We start from the raw sequence: 17,624 nt of genomic DNA on the forward strand, positions 1-17,624 counted from the left end.
CTCTGAATTTCATTTTTTAAGAAGTGGGATAACAGAAGACGATCATTTTCCTGAAAGTGTATAACTAACTTCATCATGAAGATAAACGTGACGTGGTGGGGGAGAGGGAGATTTCCAAATTATTAGATGTTCTGGACCGTCAGTCTGCAATTGGCAAGCAGTCGGGAAAAAGATCTTTTCCCCTCCCCTCTTCCTTAAACGAGAATCTCAGACCTGTCACTTATTAAGAGCATACTTAGGAGTCGTTTTGAATTGTAAAAGAGACACTTTTCTTACTGTTGTTCGGAGCCAATAAATAATTATTGCGTGGCATGTGGGGTCGCCGCAACATTTTGCTGGTTTTGTTTTTCCAGGCAGAAGCCGCATTTGGAAACTTACAAGAGTGGAGGGCAAGTCGTATGCCAGAATTCGTTGAGACCGTTTTTGTAAATGAGCGCTTCTAGCAGAGTTTAAATTACAGTTGGTTTTAAAATGCTAATTCCGAACCCACTTATTTAAATGTTTTTGAAAACGTTCGCCCTTCTGATTTAGAAGAAAACAAATCACACCAAAAGACTGCGCAAACCGAACCTGAAATGAACGAATACTGCTCGAATGTGAACGAACGTATAGTTATGTTTAGAGACGTGGTTAGATAAATTAAAAACCAATTTCAGTCCCTTCCTTCAAAGAATCCCCTAGGAGAAGGGGACACACCAAGGATGCACCTTAATATCGTCTACCGTTTACCCCCAAAGATTTGTAAATCGCGTCTATTATTTCTGACTGCGAGCGCATCAGTCGAGACCGGACGTGAATCCTGCAACTCGATCCGCACAGGTGTAGAGGCTCGAAGTCTAAATACCAAAGGGGGCTAGGCCACCCAAAGTTAACTTACGGACTTTTCATAAAACAGTGGCCCGCCTTTGGTGATCTGCTCTTTGTTCCGATATTCGTTATTTTATTTCATGATTGTGCTGAGAACACGGTGGTTAGGAATGGGGAGCCGTTCGCCAGAAACCTGGAGGCGCCAGCCTCCCCCGTCCGCCCCGGCTCCCCCGGGCCGGCGAGGAGGGGCTGCAGGCGCGGGGCGGGGCGCGGCGGGCGCGGCGGGCGGCGCGAGGTTTCCGCGCGCTGGGCCGGGACGCGCGGGCAGGTGGGGCGTGGCGGGGGCGTGGAGAGCCGGGGCCCGCGGGCCGCCGCCCAGCCCCGGGACCGGCCCGGGAGGAGCCGCGCCGCCGACGGTTATAAGAAGCCGGCTCGCCGGCGCTCCGCGCGCACCCGACCCCCCTCCCTGCCCGGGACGCCGATCGCCGCTCGAGGGCCGAGGCGGGGCCGCAGGGTTGGCCCCCAAAGGGATGCTCTCGCCCGAGCGGCGAGACCAGCCCCGCTCGCCGCTCGCCGCCGCCGCCGCGCCGCACCCGCCGACGGCCGCCGACATGGCTCTCTACTGCGGCGACAACTTCGGCGTGTACTCGCAGCCCGGCCTGCCCCCGGCCGCCGCCGCCGCCGCCCCGGGCGCCCCTCCGCCGGCCAGGGCGCCCTACGGGCTGGCCGACTACCCCGCGCCGCCGGCCGCCGCCGCCAACCCCTACCTGTGGCTCAACGGGCCGGCCGTGGGCGGTCCCCCGGCCGCCGCCGCCGCGTACCTGGGGGCCCCCCCGCCGCCGCCGCCGCCGCCGCCCCCCGGGGGCGCGCCCGGGCCCTTCCTGCAGCCGCCGACCGCGGCCGGCACCTTCGGCTGCGCGCAGCGGCCCTTCGCGCAGCCCGCGCCCGCCGCGCCCGCCTCGCCCGCCGGGCCCGCGGCGCCGGGGGAGCTGGGCTGGCTGTCCATGGCCAGCCGCGAGGACCTGATGAAGATGGTGCGACCGCCCTACTCGTACTCGGCGCTCATCGCCATGGCCATCCAGAGCGCGCCCGAGCGCAAGCTCACGCTCAGCCACATCTACCAGTTCGTAGCCGACAGCTTCCCCTTCTACCAGCGCAGCAAGGCGGGCTGGCAGAACTCCATCCGCCACAACCTGTCGCTCAACGACTGCTTCAAGAAGGTGCCCCGCGACGAGGACGACCCAGGTGAGGACGGACAGGTGCTTCCTGGCCGGTCCCTTATACCCACGTGCACCCCCACCCCCCACACTCGGAGAGGCCGACCAGTTAGAGAAAAAGGGAAAAGCCTGAATTCTCAAACTGGGCGCCGCCCCTGGATGGTGTTCACCAGGCCGCTGGAAGGGAGGGTCCAGGTACAGGGAGGGAGATTAGGACTAAAAACACGGATGAGCACTTAGATGAGGGAAGGCTATGAAGAGATTCCGAAGAGCTGAGAATCCCATCACATTTCAGGAGAGGGGTGGTGAGAGGCCTAGGGCTGGAGCAGCCGGCTGTGCAGGCTGCCACAGATGCTCTTCCTCCTGCCTCGGGGTCGCGGGAGACCCACTGTGCCTGCTTTGAGAGGGGTGATTATAGAGGATGGTGACACAGGCATCTTGAGGCAGGGGCCGAGGGATGGGAGAGCTTGAGCGGGGTCCTGCAGACCGCGCGGTTTGGGAACCATAACTATTTAGAAATGTGAAAATGAAAAGCCTAAATTTGCATTGTTCGGATCTAAGCCCAGGGGTGAGGAGGGCTGGGTTGGAGTGGAGCGTTAGTGGTTTCCGTTCTTCTCGAGGAGTGAGGTGGAGAAAAGCTCAAAAACGAGAGAAACAGAATCCTACTTAAGAGTTTCAGAAGGGTCCCAGGACAGGGGAAATGCTGGCAGAGTCGTGATAGGAAAAAGAGAAGAGAAATGTTGCAGTCGCAAACTACAGAGATCCAGGATTTTGTGTAAATTGTGGAAATACTCTGAAGTATTTGTACTTGGAGTCATTCTAGAGCAGTGCTTTCCAACAGAAGTACAGCACAAACCACGCGTGGTTGTAAATTTTCTAGTAGCCACGTTAAAAAAGTAAAAAAGAAGTTGGTGAAATTATTTTTTAATTGGTAACCCAAAATATTGTTTCAACGTATAACAAATACAAAAATTACTAGTGAGCTACTTTACATTATTCTTTTGGCACTAACTCTTCAAAATCCTGTGTGTTTTACACCACATCTCACTTTGGACTGGCCACTTTTCAAGTGCCCAACGGCAACGTGTGGCTTGTGGTTAGTGTACTGGACAGGGTGCAGTTCCAGAAGACGCATCTTCCAGACCTGGCCTCTGAGTCTAAGACGATCGTGTAAATTGGCATATACACTCCTGGACTTTCTAAAAAGTTTAAGGATCTATAACTAATGTCTTGTCAAAGCTTTTGGTACCAATGTGACACAATATAAATATCCTGATGGGTGCAGGTGTTGTTATTTAGATGGTAATTATATGAATAAAAAAATTTTTTTTCTGCAACTACTTGCAGAAAATGTGTCAGTGGAGATAATGAATGTGGAGGACCATGTGCTAGTTTGTGGAGACAGTGTTTAAGACAATGGTTAAGAATGCTGAGTCTAGAGCCAGTCTGCTTAAAATCCTCACCCTACCATTGCTAGATGACAACAGGTTACTAACTTAATCTGGATCTCAGTTTCCCCATCTGAAAAATGGAGGCAGTGATATTGCCTGTCTTCAGAGAGCTGAGAGGAGAAACTGAAGTTATCCATGCAAAGCACTCACGATGAGATAAGTGCTTTATAGTACTTTCAAATGCCAAAGATTCTTTTTACCAGCAGCGAAAGAAGCTGTCTGGAGATAAAATCCTCCAAGATGCTAGATCTTCTTTACTTCCATTGTGCTGGAGAGTGAGGGAAATTTTCTAAGCAGAAGACCAGCATTGCAGGCATTAAATTAGGTCCTGATCTCTGAGATTTGTGGAGTGGAGGAAGAGCTTTGAAGAGATACGGGGTGCCTCCTGCCCTAGGTGTGTACCCCAAGTATATGCCATCCAAGGCGTTGTTAAAACAGTTAATTACTCAGTAATAACTTGTCGTTTGTGTTCGACAAGGCAGAGGACTGGGTATCTGAGGCTGCCTTTTTCTAGTGGTGTATTTTTTTCGGGGAGGGTATTGTACCTTTGCAGCCAGTGATGATGATAACATACTGGTTTTTCGCTGCTTACTATGTGCCAGCTACTTGGCAGAGGTATCATTTAACGCTCACAGCCAACCTATGAGGTGAGTACCGTTCTTACCCCTATTTTTACAAAGAAAGAGACGGAGGTTCAAGTAGTGCCAGGATTTGGCAGGGAGAACACAATATGCATCTAGAAGGGAAGGTGCTGAGTCATTATAAGTGTTTGGGGAATAGAAGTGAGTCTTAAAATGTAAGTGGCAGACACTGCCAGGAGAAGCTGGAAGTGGCTAGGACACTGTTGTTCCAGATTTCTCCTTGAAGGTGAAGAATAAAATCTCCCCACAAAGGATGAATTTAAGGGGTAGAGCGGATGGAGCATCTTTGCCAGAGTTTAATGAGAGTCTGCCCCCTCGTCTCAGAGCTGAAGCTGAGCGCATGGGCACGGACGGGGTGCTCCTCTCTCACCCCGCTTCCTTTCTCGTCTCCGCAGGGAAAGGGAATTACTGGACCCTGGATCCGAACTGTGAGAAAATGTTTGACAACGGGAACTTCCGCAGGAAGCGGAAGCGCCGCTCGGAAACCAGCAGCACCTCTGCGGCGGCCGCGGGGGCATCTAAGTCAGAAGACGGGCTGTCCTCGGGACTGAGCTCTGGAGTGGCTGGGAAGCCGGAGGGAGACAGCTCCTCTCAGTCCCCAGAGCCTCCCGAGGGCACCAAGAGGACCGCCTCCTCCCCAGGAGCATCCATGCTCACCTCCACCCCTTGCCTGAACACCTTCTTCAGCAGCCTCAGCACCTTAAGTGTCAGCAGCAGCGCGGGCACCCAGCGAGCTCTCCCCGGCAGCCGCCACCTAGGGATCCAGGGCGCCCAGGTGCCCCCCAGCAGCACCTTCCCCCCCAGCTCCGTCTCGGAGGCCTCACCAGACACCTTGCAGCTGAGCCACAGCACCAGCAACGCGGGCAGCAGCCAGAGATCTTCCTATTACAGCCCCTTCCCTGCCAGCACCAGCGGGGGTCAGAGCGGCCCCTTCGGCAGCCCGTTCTACAACTTCAGCGTAGTCAACAGCCTCATCTACCCCCGCGAGGGCTCCGAGGTATAGAGCGTGCTTCTCAGACTTGAATGTGCACACCTGAGATCTTGTTCACATGCAGATTCCCAGGCGGTAGGTCTGGGGCGGGCACCGAGATGCCACGTTTCTCGAGCTCCTGGGAGAGCTCCGGGTCCATCCGCTGACCTCACTCGGAGGATCATGGATGCAGCAGGAGTCTCTCTACATCTCGGCCAGCTTTGACAGCTTTCTCTGGATAAGGGCCTTCCTGGAGAGAAATCCAGCCCTCTCTGTTCTGGGCTAGCACCTGTGAGCCCTGTGAGGGCAGGGACCATGTCTTTCTGTTCATCAGTGTATATCAGGGTTACAAGCTCAAGGGTGTATAGGAACTGGCTGAAAAAAAAAAAAGTGAATGAAGTTGTTGGGTGGGAAAAAGGTAACAGTTGGCAACAGAAGCAGAAAGGACGGGTTGGGACTGACCAGCTAAAGGCTGTTATCTCCCGCCTGGCAGCATTCTGATTTTTCTAGAAAAGTCAGATACCTGGATTTTTATAGGAAGCCTCCACTTGGATTCTTTGTGGCTAATGAAAGTTTTAAAAATACGGTACTAGGAAATGCAAATACTCTATCCAGCTCGCAAATCACCTCTATTTAGGCTCAGCGTCAGGTGCGAGGTAGACCCTAACAGCAGCAAAACTGCGCAGGCAAGCCAGCACTGTGTGCCAGGCGCTGTTTTAGACACTTGACGTGTATTCACTCATTTAATCATCACAAGAACCTTGGGAGATAGGTATGCTTTCTGCCCCTCATTTTCTGTACGAGGGCAGTGAAACGCCAGGATGTTAGGTAACTTGCCCAAGGCCACTCAGATAGTAAGCCGTGGAGCCAGGATCAGGTCAGGCAGTCTGGCTCCAGAATTGGTGCTTGTAAATTTTGTGTTCTAGTTCCTGGAAATCAAGGCACCAGCATGCACAGGCAGACATAGTGTGTACAGAGTAGGAATGAGCTCGCCTTCATTTGACCAAAGATTCTGGTTGAAATCAGTGCCACTCTGGGCAGCGGACATGGACAACCCCTCTTGCCTTACTTCTGCTGCCGTATTTCTGAGGTCTGGGGTGACTAGTGTCTTACTCAACTTGGTGTCCTGTCCCTTTTAGCATGTGTCTTGGATTTTTCAACTTATACACAAAGTTTTAGAATTTTATTAGAAATAGTTTTTAAATGGAATTTTTTATAGTTTTTTATAAAAACTTTGTGATCAGAAACTTTTTAAAATGTAACTTATTTTTGGCACTCCCTTTTACTTCTCAAGAGGCATCTTCATTTGAATAGTTTTTTATGGTCACCCTCCCAGTGCCCAGCAGAAGGCCTGGTACCTGGCAGACACTCAGTCACTGTTTGAACTTATCCAAAAAGTGTTCATTACAGTGTGGATATTTGTTGATTGTATTGGAATAGCGATGCATTAAGATGAAGATAATGTCCTAGGAGTTACCTTTGTACCATGCTGTTCAGTCTTTGATGGGAGCATTGCTGGTTTGGGGGTTTAATTTTTTTTTGGAAAAGGAACACAGTACATTGTAAAAAAAAATAATAATATCTTTTCTCCAGGTATTCTTTTTTGAGACTCTCACAGCATTACTGTTAAATTTTTATTTTGAAATATGCAAATAGAAAATTATTTTTTTAAATAGTTTATCGAGGTATAGATAACATCACCATTACTTTTTGAATATTATGCAGGAAGACAACCAAAGAGACTGCCTAGCCCCATATTGTGTGTACAAAAAACCAGTTTCTGTGGATATTTTTCTATGTGAAAAATCATGTGGGCTTTTATACATATTGTTTCTAACAGCTCTATATTTGTAAATTAATTTATAATGTGAACTGGGACAAAAAAAAATTTTTTTCCCCAAGAAAGCACACTGCATGCTGGAAATCACATGAAATAAACTTTAAGTGGGATGACTTCTAGCCACTTTTAGACATTACATTTTTCTGTCGTCAGCTTCTTTCTTCTAAAGGAATAGAGAGATGTGAGGGGCGTGGCACAAAGCCACTACAGGGGTTTTTGTATGTGTTGAGAGTGAATGAATGATTGTCTGTCAGATTTCTTTAACCTATCCACATCCGAAAGGTTTGGGGCGAAACATTTACTCTTTGGGGAGGGTCTCTAGGCGTAGAGCATTTTATTTATTTTTAACAGAGTAATGGTTCTGTCATTCAGATTAAACTAAGTTTCAGTGCACCAGACAATCTCTGTTCCAGAGAGAAACGGTGGTGTAGGGCCTCACCAGCCTTTAACACCCCTCCGAGGCAGCTCTGTAGCTTTGGGTGTAGTGGTCCTTGAGGGGAGCATGGGCAGCCCATCATTTCCAAGGAAAGTTAGGGGACTTGTACTTGGCCCCAACTAGAAGAAACCCAAAAGATAGAATTTCTAGCCTAGGGTTTCTCAGCATCAGCGTTATTGATATTTGGAGCTGGGTGACCTGTTACGGAGGTTGCCCTGGGCATCACAGAATGTTTCACAGCATCCTTGGCCTCTCCCCATCAGATGCCAGAAGCACTTCCTCTCCCCCTGGCCCTGGCCGTGTGTGACAACCAAAAATACCTCCAGACATTGCCAGATATCCGGGGGGCAAAATTAGACCTGGTTGAGAACCACTGATGGAGACCGACGCCCCCCCATTTGCCAACAAGGAAACAGAGCCCCCCAACCATCCCCCAAAAAGTCCTAGGTTCTCAGGCTAACAGTTGAACCCTGAATGAATTAAGCCTCTGAGCTCTGGTATAGTTTCTGTCCTACAAAACAGATGGCTTTTCTTCTAAAGTGAATGGGTTATGAGCAGGAGCCACCCAATGATTGAGGCATTTCTCAGAACTGAGAGCCACCGGTTTGCCTGTCACCTTGAAGGTAGACTCCTGCAATATTTTGTGTTTGTTATAGATGCTTATGGAGGCTTCCTTCTGGACATCTAATTATTTCTATTAATAGAGACCTAGGCTGGGAATAATTTTGACCAAACAATAGAAAACCATCTGGGTTATTATCATTTTTGATGGGGACGGTGGTGGGGAGGACAGGATTTTTGGAAAGAAAGATATCTTGAAAGAACGTGATTAACTTGTAGTCGGAAGACTCTAGATCTGGGTGTTTGATAGCTATGAAATGCCAGAATGATGGCATTTATAAGACTCCACTTCTGATCTCCCGAATGCAAAGGGCAGCAGACTGGCTTAGCCCCCAAGCCCAGGACTGAAGAAACTGGGCTGCGGGCAAGTCTCCATCAGGGAACTGCCCCCTGCTGGGCTGCCTGTGATGTTTCTAGATCAATTGGCACTGATGTCCTGCCTCTGGGACATTTTCTGCCTGGGAACCAGGTCAAAAATTCTGGACCTGTGTCCACTTTCTGTTGTTTGGGACAGCACAGAGGAAAAGACATGGCCCCACGGTATATAGTTAAGCACCCTTCTTTGGGGTTCCCCCGGGGACTAGGGGCAGCCGTCCAGTGCAGCCCAGGCTAAGGTCCATTGGGCACATATATAACTTAAAGCAGCTGCCTTTCTGCCTTCTAGAACCTAGCATATCTTTTAGAATAAGATGGGGACAAAGGAGAATTTGAAAACCTAATAAGCAGGTTTCACGTTTCCTTTTTGATACTTTGAGATCCATCACCTCCTTCTTGAGCTTACTGGGAAAAGGCAGCTGGGAGCCCAGAGGCTTCAAAAACCATGTGCCTCTGCACCCCAACTCCTCCCCCAGCTCCCCAGGGCGCTCTCAAGTTCCTCCTGGGGCTAAGTGGGCCAAGCTTTGGCCCCTGAGGGAAGGAGGAACGTCACTGAACTTCAGCGGAAACGCCCACACTGTGCTTCTCCGCCTCCCTGAGACTTTCCAGAACTTGGAAAGAACCTAAATCTTCAGGATCTTTTTTTTTTTTTTTTTAAATCTTGAGCTGCTCTAGTAGCTAAAACCTTGAGTCTTTTTAACAAAAAAGAAACCTGCAGTGGTTTCCTGAGGCAGGGATTTGCTGGTTTCTGGGGTAGAGACCCGGGGTCCTGTGGCCTTGTCTTTTGTCATGGAAAGCCATCAGCTGGGCTTGTGGCTGGGTGGCTGGCACCGCTGAGGGAAGAAGGAATTTCCTGTCAGGTTGGAAAACAAAAAAGGTCAAAAAAGACCTGATACCTACTGAATTCCTCCCTGCCTTTTTATGCATGATGTCAGGGGATCAGCGCCAAAACCCTGGGAGGCCTGGAGAACAGTCCTTTATCATTTTAAAAAAGGTAAACATTACAATAATAATAACTCCCTTATTGGGTGCCAGCCACAGTCCTAAAATATATATATTAAATTTTAAAAAGCTATATGAACCTTCCCAACAACTCTGTGAAGCAGATGCTGCTGTTCATTTCACCAGTGAAAACACTAAGGCCCAGGAAGTGTGTATAACCAGGCCAAGGTCAAAGATCTAAGTAGCCGCTGCATCTAAGTGGTTGAACTGAGATTCAAAATCATGTCTCTGTCAAAGCCTACCTGCCCTTAACCTACTATACTGCCTCTCCATTTTGAAGTTGAGAACAGAGAAGTTAAGTGACTTGCCCAAGGCCGCACAGCTTGCTGGCTACAGATTTGGGCTTAGAACCCTGGCTTCTGACCTGCCACCCACCTCCTTCAGTAGCGCTCCCTTCAGGCACTTCATCTGTAAGCTCCCTGAGGTTGGTTTTTGGGTCCGGGGCTGCTTTCTCAGGGATACAGGGAGGTGAGCAAAGGGAAGTCACTTTTCCTTGACATAGCCTCCTATCTTCCTTTACAGGGTCAGCCAGCAGCCAGATCAGAGGCCCAGATCTCAGGCTCTGAAGCAGCCAAGGGAAGCCAGACGTTGGAGACACTGGTTTGGAACCTTAGACTCATAGGAAATTTATCCACTGACTCAGCAAATACTTTTGGGCGTCAGGTCCTGTGCTGGGTCTTGAGGATACTAAGATGACTAGCCCACTCAGATCTTCAGCAAGCATGGTGGGGGCCTAGAACTGATGCGCTCAGGGTGGGGAGGATCCACAGGGTGGGACTAGCTGCTGGCCTCTGGTGAGGGAGACAGAACGGCTTAACCTCCTGGAAGAGCAGCGGGCAGCTTCCCTGTTCTGGGCTCAGAGAGGTGGTATCTCCTTTCACCCCTTCCTTTCCCAGTGGCTGCTGCTGAGGGGGGACTGTACCGGGCTTCTGGGCCAACAGAAGTGACGTCAGTCAACTCTTCAAGGCCTCAGGCCTTGGTGCACGACTAGTCTGTTCCCCCACACCCTTGCCCTTCCAGCCCTGGTGTGATCCAGCAATGCCCCTCGCATCAGCACGCGCGGCCCCAGCTCCACTGCCCTTCAAAGGAAGTTCGAGGCTACACGTGCGCTGGGGTTTTCTTCTCCCCAATTTACTCTCTTGAAATGCATTAAGGCAACCACAGCGCAGGATGCTTCTGCTCCAGGTTGCAATGAGCAGGTGGGGCACTAGCGAGTACGAGGACCGCCTCCCTCTCACCCACAAGGACGATGCCAATTGACTGCATCCCTCACCGCTCACCTCCACCTCCCCACACCTGGGCTGCCTGGGAGCCACTGTGACCTTGGCCCAGACATACAAACTCCCTGGGCCTCGGTCTTCTCTGTAAAACGGGTAATAGCGACCTCTCCTTCACAGGGTCGCTGAGAAGCTTAATGTGTCTATTTCACATCGAATCTGTTTGCCCAACAGTCACGATGAGAAGGACCTCAGCGTCCACTCACACAGCTTCCACTTCTTTCTTCGCAGAAAGCTTGATGTCAGTGTTTCCCCTTTTTTTTTTTTTTTTTTGGCCCCAAATCCAAGTCTTGGAGAGTGAGTATTATTGGCTTCCTATTACAGAAAGGCAAAAACGGAGCGGGAATCTTGGCAAACAGCTGGCCACTGGGAGCCGTGAAAGTCTCAAAGGAAAGGGAATTTCAGTCATTCATGGACTCCAGTTAGCGGCTGAGTCAGTTAATAAATGGCCCAAACACATACTAAGTCTGAGTTTGCTTCCTCTGCTTCCCTCACAGTGCACATCCAAGCCTGAAACAAGAACTGCTGGCTCTAGCATCCGAAGCCTGTCCCCAGCCCCTGCCCTCTCACAGCTCCTCTGCCATCTCCGCCATCTCCTGCCTGGAGGCCACAGCAGCCCCTAACTGGCCTCCCTACCCTGACTCCTGGCTCCTACTGTGCACAGTGCATCCAGCCCTACCTTTCTGAACTCATTCTCCAAAAGATACCACGATACTGCTTCTCTGCTTAGAACCTTTTGGCAACTTCAGTTACCAGCAAACCCCAAAGTTCTTTCGTGCCCCGCGTGAGCTAACTCCTGCCACTACCTTCCAGTCCCCTCTTTGCTTTGCTCCAGCCACTTAGCACTTGACAGCCCCTCAAATATGCCAAACTTTTCTATTTTAGGGTCTTTGCAGTTATTCCTTCTGCCACCTCCCCAGATCTCAGTCCCCCGGATCACAAGCTTCCGCTCAGAGGCCTGTACAACGGTCCCTGCGCATTTAAACCTCTCCCACCTCCACCAGCTCCCCTCGGGCCATCCTTTAAAAATTGCTCGTCCCGCCTTAACTTAACCTTTTTTTTTAAAGCCCTTTGCTTTATTTATTTAAGAATTTTTTAATATTTAAATTTGGGGAGGAGTGGGAGGTAATTAGGTAGGTTTTAATTTTTTTTTTTTTTTAATGGAGGTTCTGGGGATCGAACCCAGGACCTTATGCATGCTAGGAATGCACTCTACCACTCAGCTGTACTCTCCCCCTGAACATTTTTATCTAAAAATCTCTTGTTTTACTAAGATCATTTCTGAGGGTGAGGGGTGAGCCGAGAAAAAGGGACCAGTGGGGGAGAGCACGACAGGGTTCACTCAGCTATACTCTTAGGTGACCCATTCGCGTTTGTCTCCTCCTAAGGGGGGTTGGCAATTGGGTCTATTTATTTATTTATTTTTTAGAGGAGGTGCTGGGGATTGAACCCAGGACCTCGTGCATGTTACACATGTGCTCTGCCACTGAGCTCTACCCTCCCTCTCCTCCTATTTTAAAATGAGATAATTGTCTTGTTGATTTTAAGAGAAAAGTACATTTCCCCTCCTCCTGGTGTGGGGAAATGGAGGCACAGAGCATCCACTTTCCCAAGACTTTCATTTTTGTTTGTTTGTTTGCTTGTTTTAATTTTTTTTCCGTTGGGGGGGGTAATTTATTTAATTAATTAATTTATTTTTGGTGGCAGTACGGGGATTGAACCCAGGGCCTCACAGGCACCCTACCACTTGAGCTGTATCCTCCCCCACAAGACTCTCATTTGTGACAGACCTCATTTGCCCGACAGTGGCATCACTCAGTACATAAAATAGAAAAGTTCTCTTTCCCCTTCAGTTTTAAATGGGCAAAACCCCAAGAATTTTTGCTATGTTTAGCCTGGATTTAGAACTCAGCCGTCCCCATTTCCCCACACATCACTTCCCCCTTTCCGCGTTCATACCTCCCCTGTGTTCTCCTGGAGCCGAGAGTCTCAGCCAAACACCTGGAGTCTTTGATCATCAACCCCTCAGCTGCCCCCCAGCACTCGTTTCAGCTCGAAGACTTTCAAGTTCTCCCCCTTTACTAGGTCTGGGAAAGGGGCGGGGGGAACTCCCGTAGCAGCTGTTACACTGCACCTTCCTTTGCGTCCTGGTGGTAAGTGCTGAGGAATTGCTACTTCAGCAAAGACTTTTTAAAAACCTTCCTTCAATGGGATTAACTTCCGTGCAGCCAAGGAGGCCTGCCGCACAGCACAGCAAAGTCAGCTGCAGAGACCTGGCCCCTCCCACGGCCTCCCCGGGCTGTGTGCGGGATGTCCTGCTGTAGCTGCATTACGTTTTTTGATTCAGGAACTACTGAGAACATACCTGTGCTAATAATAAGATTACTGTCGCTGCTGGAGTAGCGGTGGGGCTGGTACCCGGAAGGCAGTCTTCCTCCTTTCCAGCATCTTATATGCTAAGATTCTTCCCTCTAAAAGGGCAGGGTCACAATTCATTCTGATGCTGCCGAATGTCATGTTACCACTTCCATACTCACAATAAGAAAAGAATTGAGCAAACTGAAAATCAACAACTTTTCTTAGATTCATCAGAGGATTAATGCCCCCAAAACTGGAAAGAGAGATGAACACTGAGAATCACAGTTTACTGGGAGCAAAGTTTACTCTTGCCACTCAAGCCAGTATTGGTAGAAACGCCTAAAGACGTCATTGACAAATGGCTGGAGGATCGGTGTGGACACGTTTGAGAGTTAAAAACTCTAGAATCCCTACACTTCCCTGAGTTTTACCTCCAGGAATTCTTTCGGCTTCTCAGAATGAAGATTGGAGAAAAAAAATTACCTCATGTTTCGGACAGTGGGAGGGGGAAAGTAGGCATTATGAAATAAGCCAGAGCATTCTGGTCTCCATAACAATGGCCTGTCCTGTTTATTTTACCAGAGCCTGACTGACTTGGGAGAAGAAGGGAAGCACCCAACAGCAGCCCCGTCTAGTCTTCCTGTCTCACCTAAAGGAATAAGCGAAAAGGCTGAGAAGCAGTTGTACTGATCACAGACCAGGAGCACAGACTTGCAAAAAGACCGAGACTGAATCATACACTAGAGAGCACTTCGCGTATCCCCACCATGTCAGTCTGGCTCCTGTATAATAACAGCGGGTCACAGCTAACAGAACAGTAAGGCTCCGTCTCTCCTTTAAGAAGGAGTCTCTAGGGAAACCCAAAGACAACAGGGGATGCAAGAATGAGGACATTAGAGGGAATGTTAGCTGTTACCCCTGACACTGTAGCTACAGCAAAACCGCAAACAGCCTAACTTTTAGCCAAATAAACAGAAACCTTCATACTAGAGGTCTATCTACCCCAGGTCCTTTAACCAGATTCATCATATCTGGCTTTCAACCAAAAAATTACAAAACATGCTAACAGAAGAAAAAAAAAAGTTCAAAGAGACAAAACAAGCATCAGAAGCAGACTGATGGCAGGGATGTTGAAACTATCACACCAGGAATTTAAAATAACTATAATTAATGTGCTAAGGGCTCTCATGGAAAGAACGGACACCACACTAGAAGAGACGGTGATGCAAGCGGAGAGATGGGAACTCTAAGAAGGAATCGATGCTGGAAATGCCAGAAGTCAAAAACACTGTAACAAATGTAGATGGCTTATTTTGGTTTGCTTGGGGTTTTTTTGGTTTGTTTATTTGTTTTTTGGTGGCGGGAGTAATTAAGTTTCTTTCTTTATTTAATGGAGGTACTGGGGACTGAACTCAGGTTCTCCAGCATGCTAAGCATGTGCTATAACACTGAGCTCTACCCTCCCCTCTGCAGAAATGTAGATTGCTTTTGATGGTCTCATCAGCAGACTTCAGTTTTTATTTATATTGAAATGCTTCCTTTTGTTCTTATACTTGAAAGATAACATGTTTTCATGACAGAAATCTAGGCTGACATTACTCTCAACTCTTTAAAAACACTATTCCATATATTTTGGCTTCTGTTATTAGCCGTCTGAATAATTGTTATTCCTCTGGAGAGGCTCTATCTTCTCTCTCTGGCTGCTAGTAACATGTTCTCTTTGCCTGTGCTGTTCCACAGTTTCACTAAAATATGTGTAGATGTGGGTTGGTTTTTGCTTACCCCCTCGGTATATGCTATATCCCTTGTATCTGTAAATGCTTGACTTTGATCTGTTCTGGAAAATTCACAGCCATTATCTTTTTAAATATTGCTTCCCCTCCACCCTCTCTATTTTCTGTTTCTGAGACTATGATTAAATGTATATCACATTTCCCATCCTACATATTCAGCATCTCTCTCTGCTGTGTGTTTCACCACCTTGTCTCTCTGAGCTGTATGCTTCATACAGAAACCCTATATGTAGCAGCCTGGTATGTTTTTGAAGGTTTATTTGCTTCCATATCTTATAAAAGCATGGATGGATAGCCGCTTCTTGCTTTTCATCGTTATTATGTCAGTAATGGAGAGTACTCGCATGAAGTCCTGTGAGATAGTCAACAAAGTGCCGAGCAGATAAAGCTGTGGCATGCTCTTAGGGAGTCTGCGTGTTCACTAGGCGGAGTGGTTAGTTCTATAGTTACCCTGCCAGATGAGAGCAAACCACTTCTCATTTTTTCTGTTTACTGAATAAAGAAAAATAAAGCACTGTCCAAAAATACTTCCTTATTATGTACCAAAGACTATTTTGATTTTCTCCAGTAGAGAGACATCTAGAGCAGTAACTGCTATCAGATGTTTTATCAGATTAAGTTTATAATAATATATTGCTATTATCCAAGCCCTTTACTTTTTATACTTCCCTAACTGGAAAACTAAATGTTAATATGAGAGATATGATCAATCTTGTGTCTTCCATATTTCTGATATATTATTAATATAATATTATTCTGATTATATTATTATTGATATCTCAGTATTATTTAGTGTGGGTTAGAATGGAATCCAGCTTTTCATGAGGCTGCCTAGTTAATTATTACAGCCTTAAGCAGCTGCCCAAGCTAACACAGTGAAGGAAAAATTCTCTGATAACTGTATCTTTATCAGTAAATTAAGCCAGATGTTCTGCCCAGCAAATAAAATCCTGCAATGTTCTCCATTTAAAAAAAAAAATCAATAAATTCCTGCATATTGAATGTTATGTAGGTAAATAATTAAATCTAGAAAATGGAAATATTTCTAGGAGTACTGAATATCAGTTAATAAAACTGATACATAAGGTGTAGAAGCCCTGAACAGATCAATAACCACAGAAGAAATCTGAATTGTAGTTAAAAACTCTGCACCTAAAAAAGGCACTAGGCCAAGACAGATTTATGAGTTAGATCTACCAATGTTTGAAAGACCACATTATCCCAAATTTACTTTTAAACATATAAAAGGATGGAAATTTATTAATTTGTTCTGTGAAGCTGACAAAATCCCAATAACTCTTAAACTGGCTAGCCCTCCAAAAGAAAACTGCAGACGAATTTCACTTACAAATATATGCCAAAATATACAAAAATCTGTAGAGAGAGAGACTCTGCAGGACTCGTGTTTCCACGTGTCCTGCAAACAGAGGTACGAACTGCCTTTTTGTTCCAGGCTGTCTTTTCAAGGATGTTTGTTATTGTCAACAACCTTGGAAGGTAGTGATAGAACCTTCATCTGGAATAGAGAGCAGATTGCTTGCTGTATGAAAAAATGATGTCTTCCTCCAGCACCGTTTTCCTATTTCTCTGTACGAAAGATTCGGGTTCTCTCACTTTGGCGCCCTCAGCTGTGATGCAAGCCTGCTGGGTGTGCAGAAGCCATCCACGTTGTCCCTGTGGCATTTGCGGGGCAAGGGAAACCAATAGGAACGTGATGCAGATGCTGCTCGCTGTGCTGTAATTAATAAAGTCCTTTGTCTTTGACCCAAAGTTCTCAGAGTGTTCTGTAAACTCATACAGCACAATGGAAAACTCAACATGTAAAGATGTCACTGTCCCCCAAAACAATTAATAAATTTAACATGATGCCAGTTGATGTCCCCAAAGGATTTTTAATGCAACCAATGAATTCCAATGTTATCTGGAGTAGGAAATAATATATGAGATGACTCTGGAAAAAGAAAATCACATATATATGATTATGTAGGATTTTATATATATAGGATTGTATGATATATAGTCCCTCTCCTTACTAGCTATTAAGATATAGCATTTACAAATTCTGAAACAGTATGTATCAATACAAGAAAATACAAACGGATCAAGGAAACAGTTTGGAGAGTCCATAAAGGGCCCCATCTACATTTAGACTATTATCAAGGTAGAATTTCATATCAGTGGAAAAAGGAAAAAATATTCAAAACAAAGAAGGCAATTGGACTCCATAAAGAAAACATAAGTTCAAACTCTAACGTATCTCATAGACAAAACAAATTCCAGAAAGTTAAAGAGGTAACTCTGAAAAACAAATGCAAAGGTATAAAATTATTACAAAAAATATGAGAATATTTTTATAGGTAAATAATTACCTTCCATATATTTCAGCTACAAAGCCATTAAAAACGAGACAAATACAGAACAGACTTGTCACAGAAGGAACACCAGAGGCCAAAATACCCATAAAGATTCTGAGCTTCATTACAAGTCAGAGAAATACAAATGAAAACAAATGATTTCTCTTTTTACTCACAGTAATTAACAAATTGAAAAAGACTGGTAATTTCCAAGGTTGACAATGGTGTATTCTTATGAATTTTGGTGCCAATATAATTACTTCTACTACTTAGCAATTCTGAAGGCAGTATCTATCAAAATTTAAAGCACACTTATTTTCAACCTGAAAATTCCATTTCTAGCAAATTATTTCAGGCCGCTTTAAGATGTGAACAAATATTGTCTAATATTCATATATAACCATGCTCTTTTCTCAAGTGCATTTTCATGGTGTCTGCCTTCTAAACTTTTTAAAGCCAGTTTATTTTAGTCGTGTTTCTTT

The 17,624-nt window shown here is 46.8% G+C and overlaps 1 protein-coding gene across 1 annotated transcript; it reads left to right on the forward strand.

The window, feature by feature from the left end:
* The first annotated feature begins 1,212 nt into the window (after positions 1-1,212).
* Positions 1,213-5,119, forward strand: FOXI3 (forkhead box I3). Its single transcript, XM_010959131.2, has 2 exons — positions 1,213-2,052; positions 4,512-5,119. Exons 1-2 carry the CDS (start codon positions 1,338-1,340, stop codon positions 5,117-5,119), a joined length of 1,323 nt encoding a protein of 440 aa, XP_010957433.2. The 5' UTR covers positions 1,213-1,337.
* Positions 5,120-17,624: the final 12,505 nt, after the last annotated feature.

Source organism: Camelus bactrianus, chromosome 28 (genome assembly GCF_048773025.1).
Source record: "Camelus bactrianus isolate YW-2024 breed Bactrian camel chromosome 28, ASM4877302v1, whole genome shotgun sequence".
NCBI classification, from domain to species: domain Eukaryota; kingdom Metazoa; phylum Chordata; class Mammalia; order Artiodactyla; family Camelidae; genus Camelus; species Camelus bactrianus.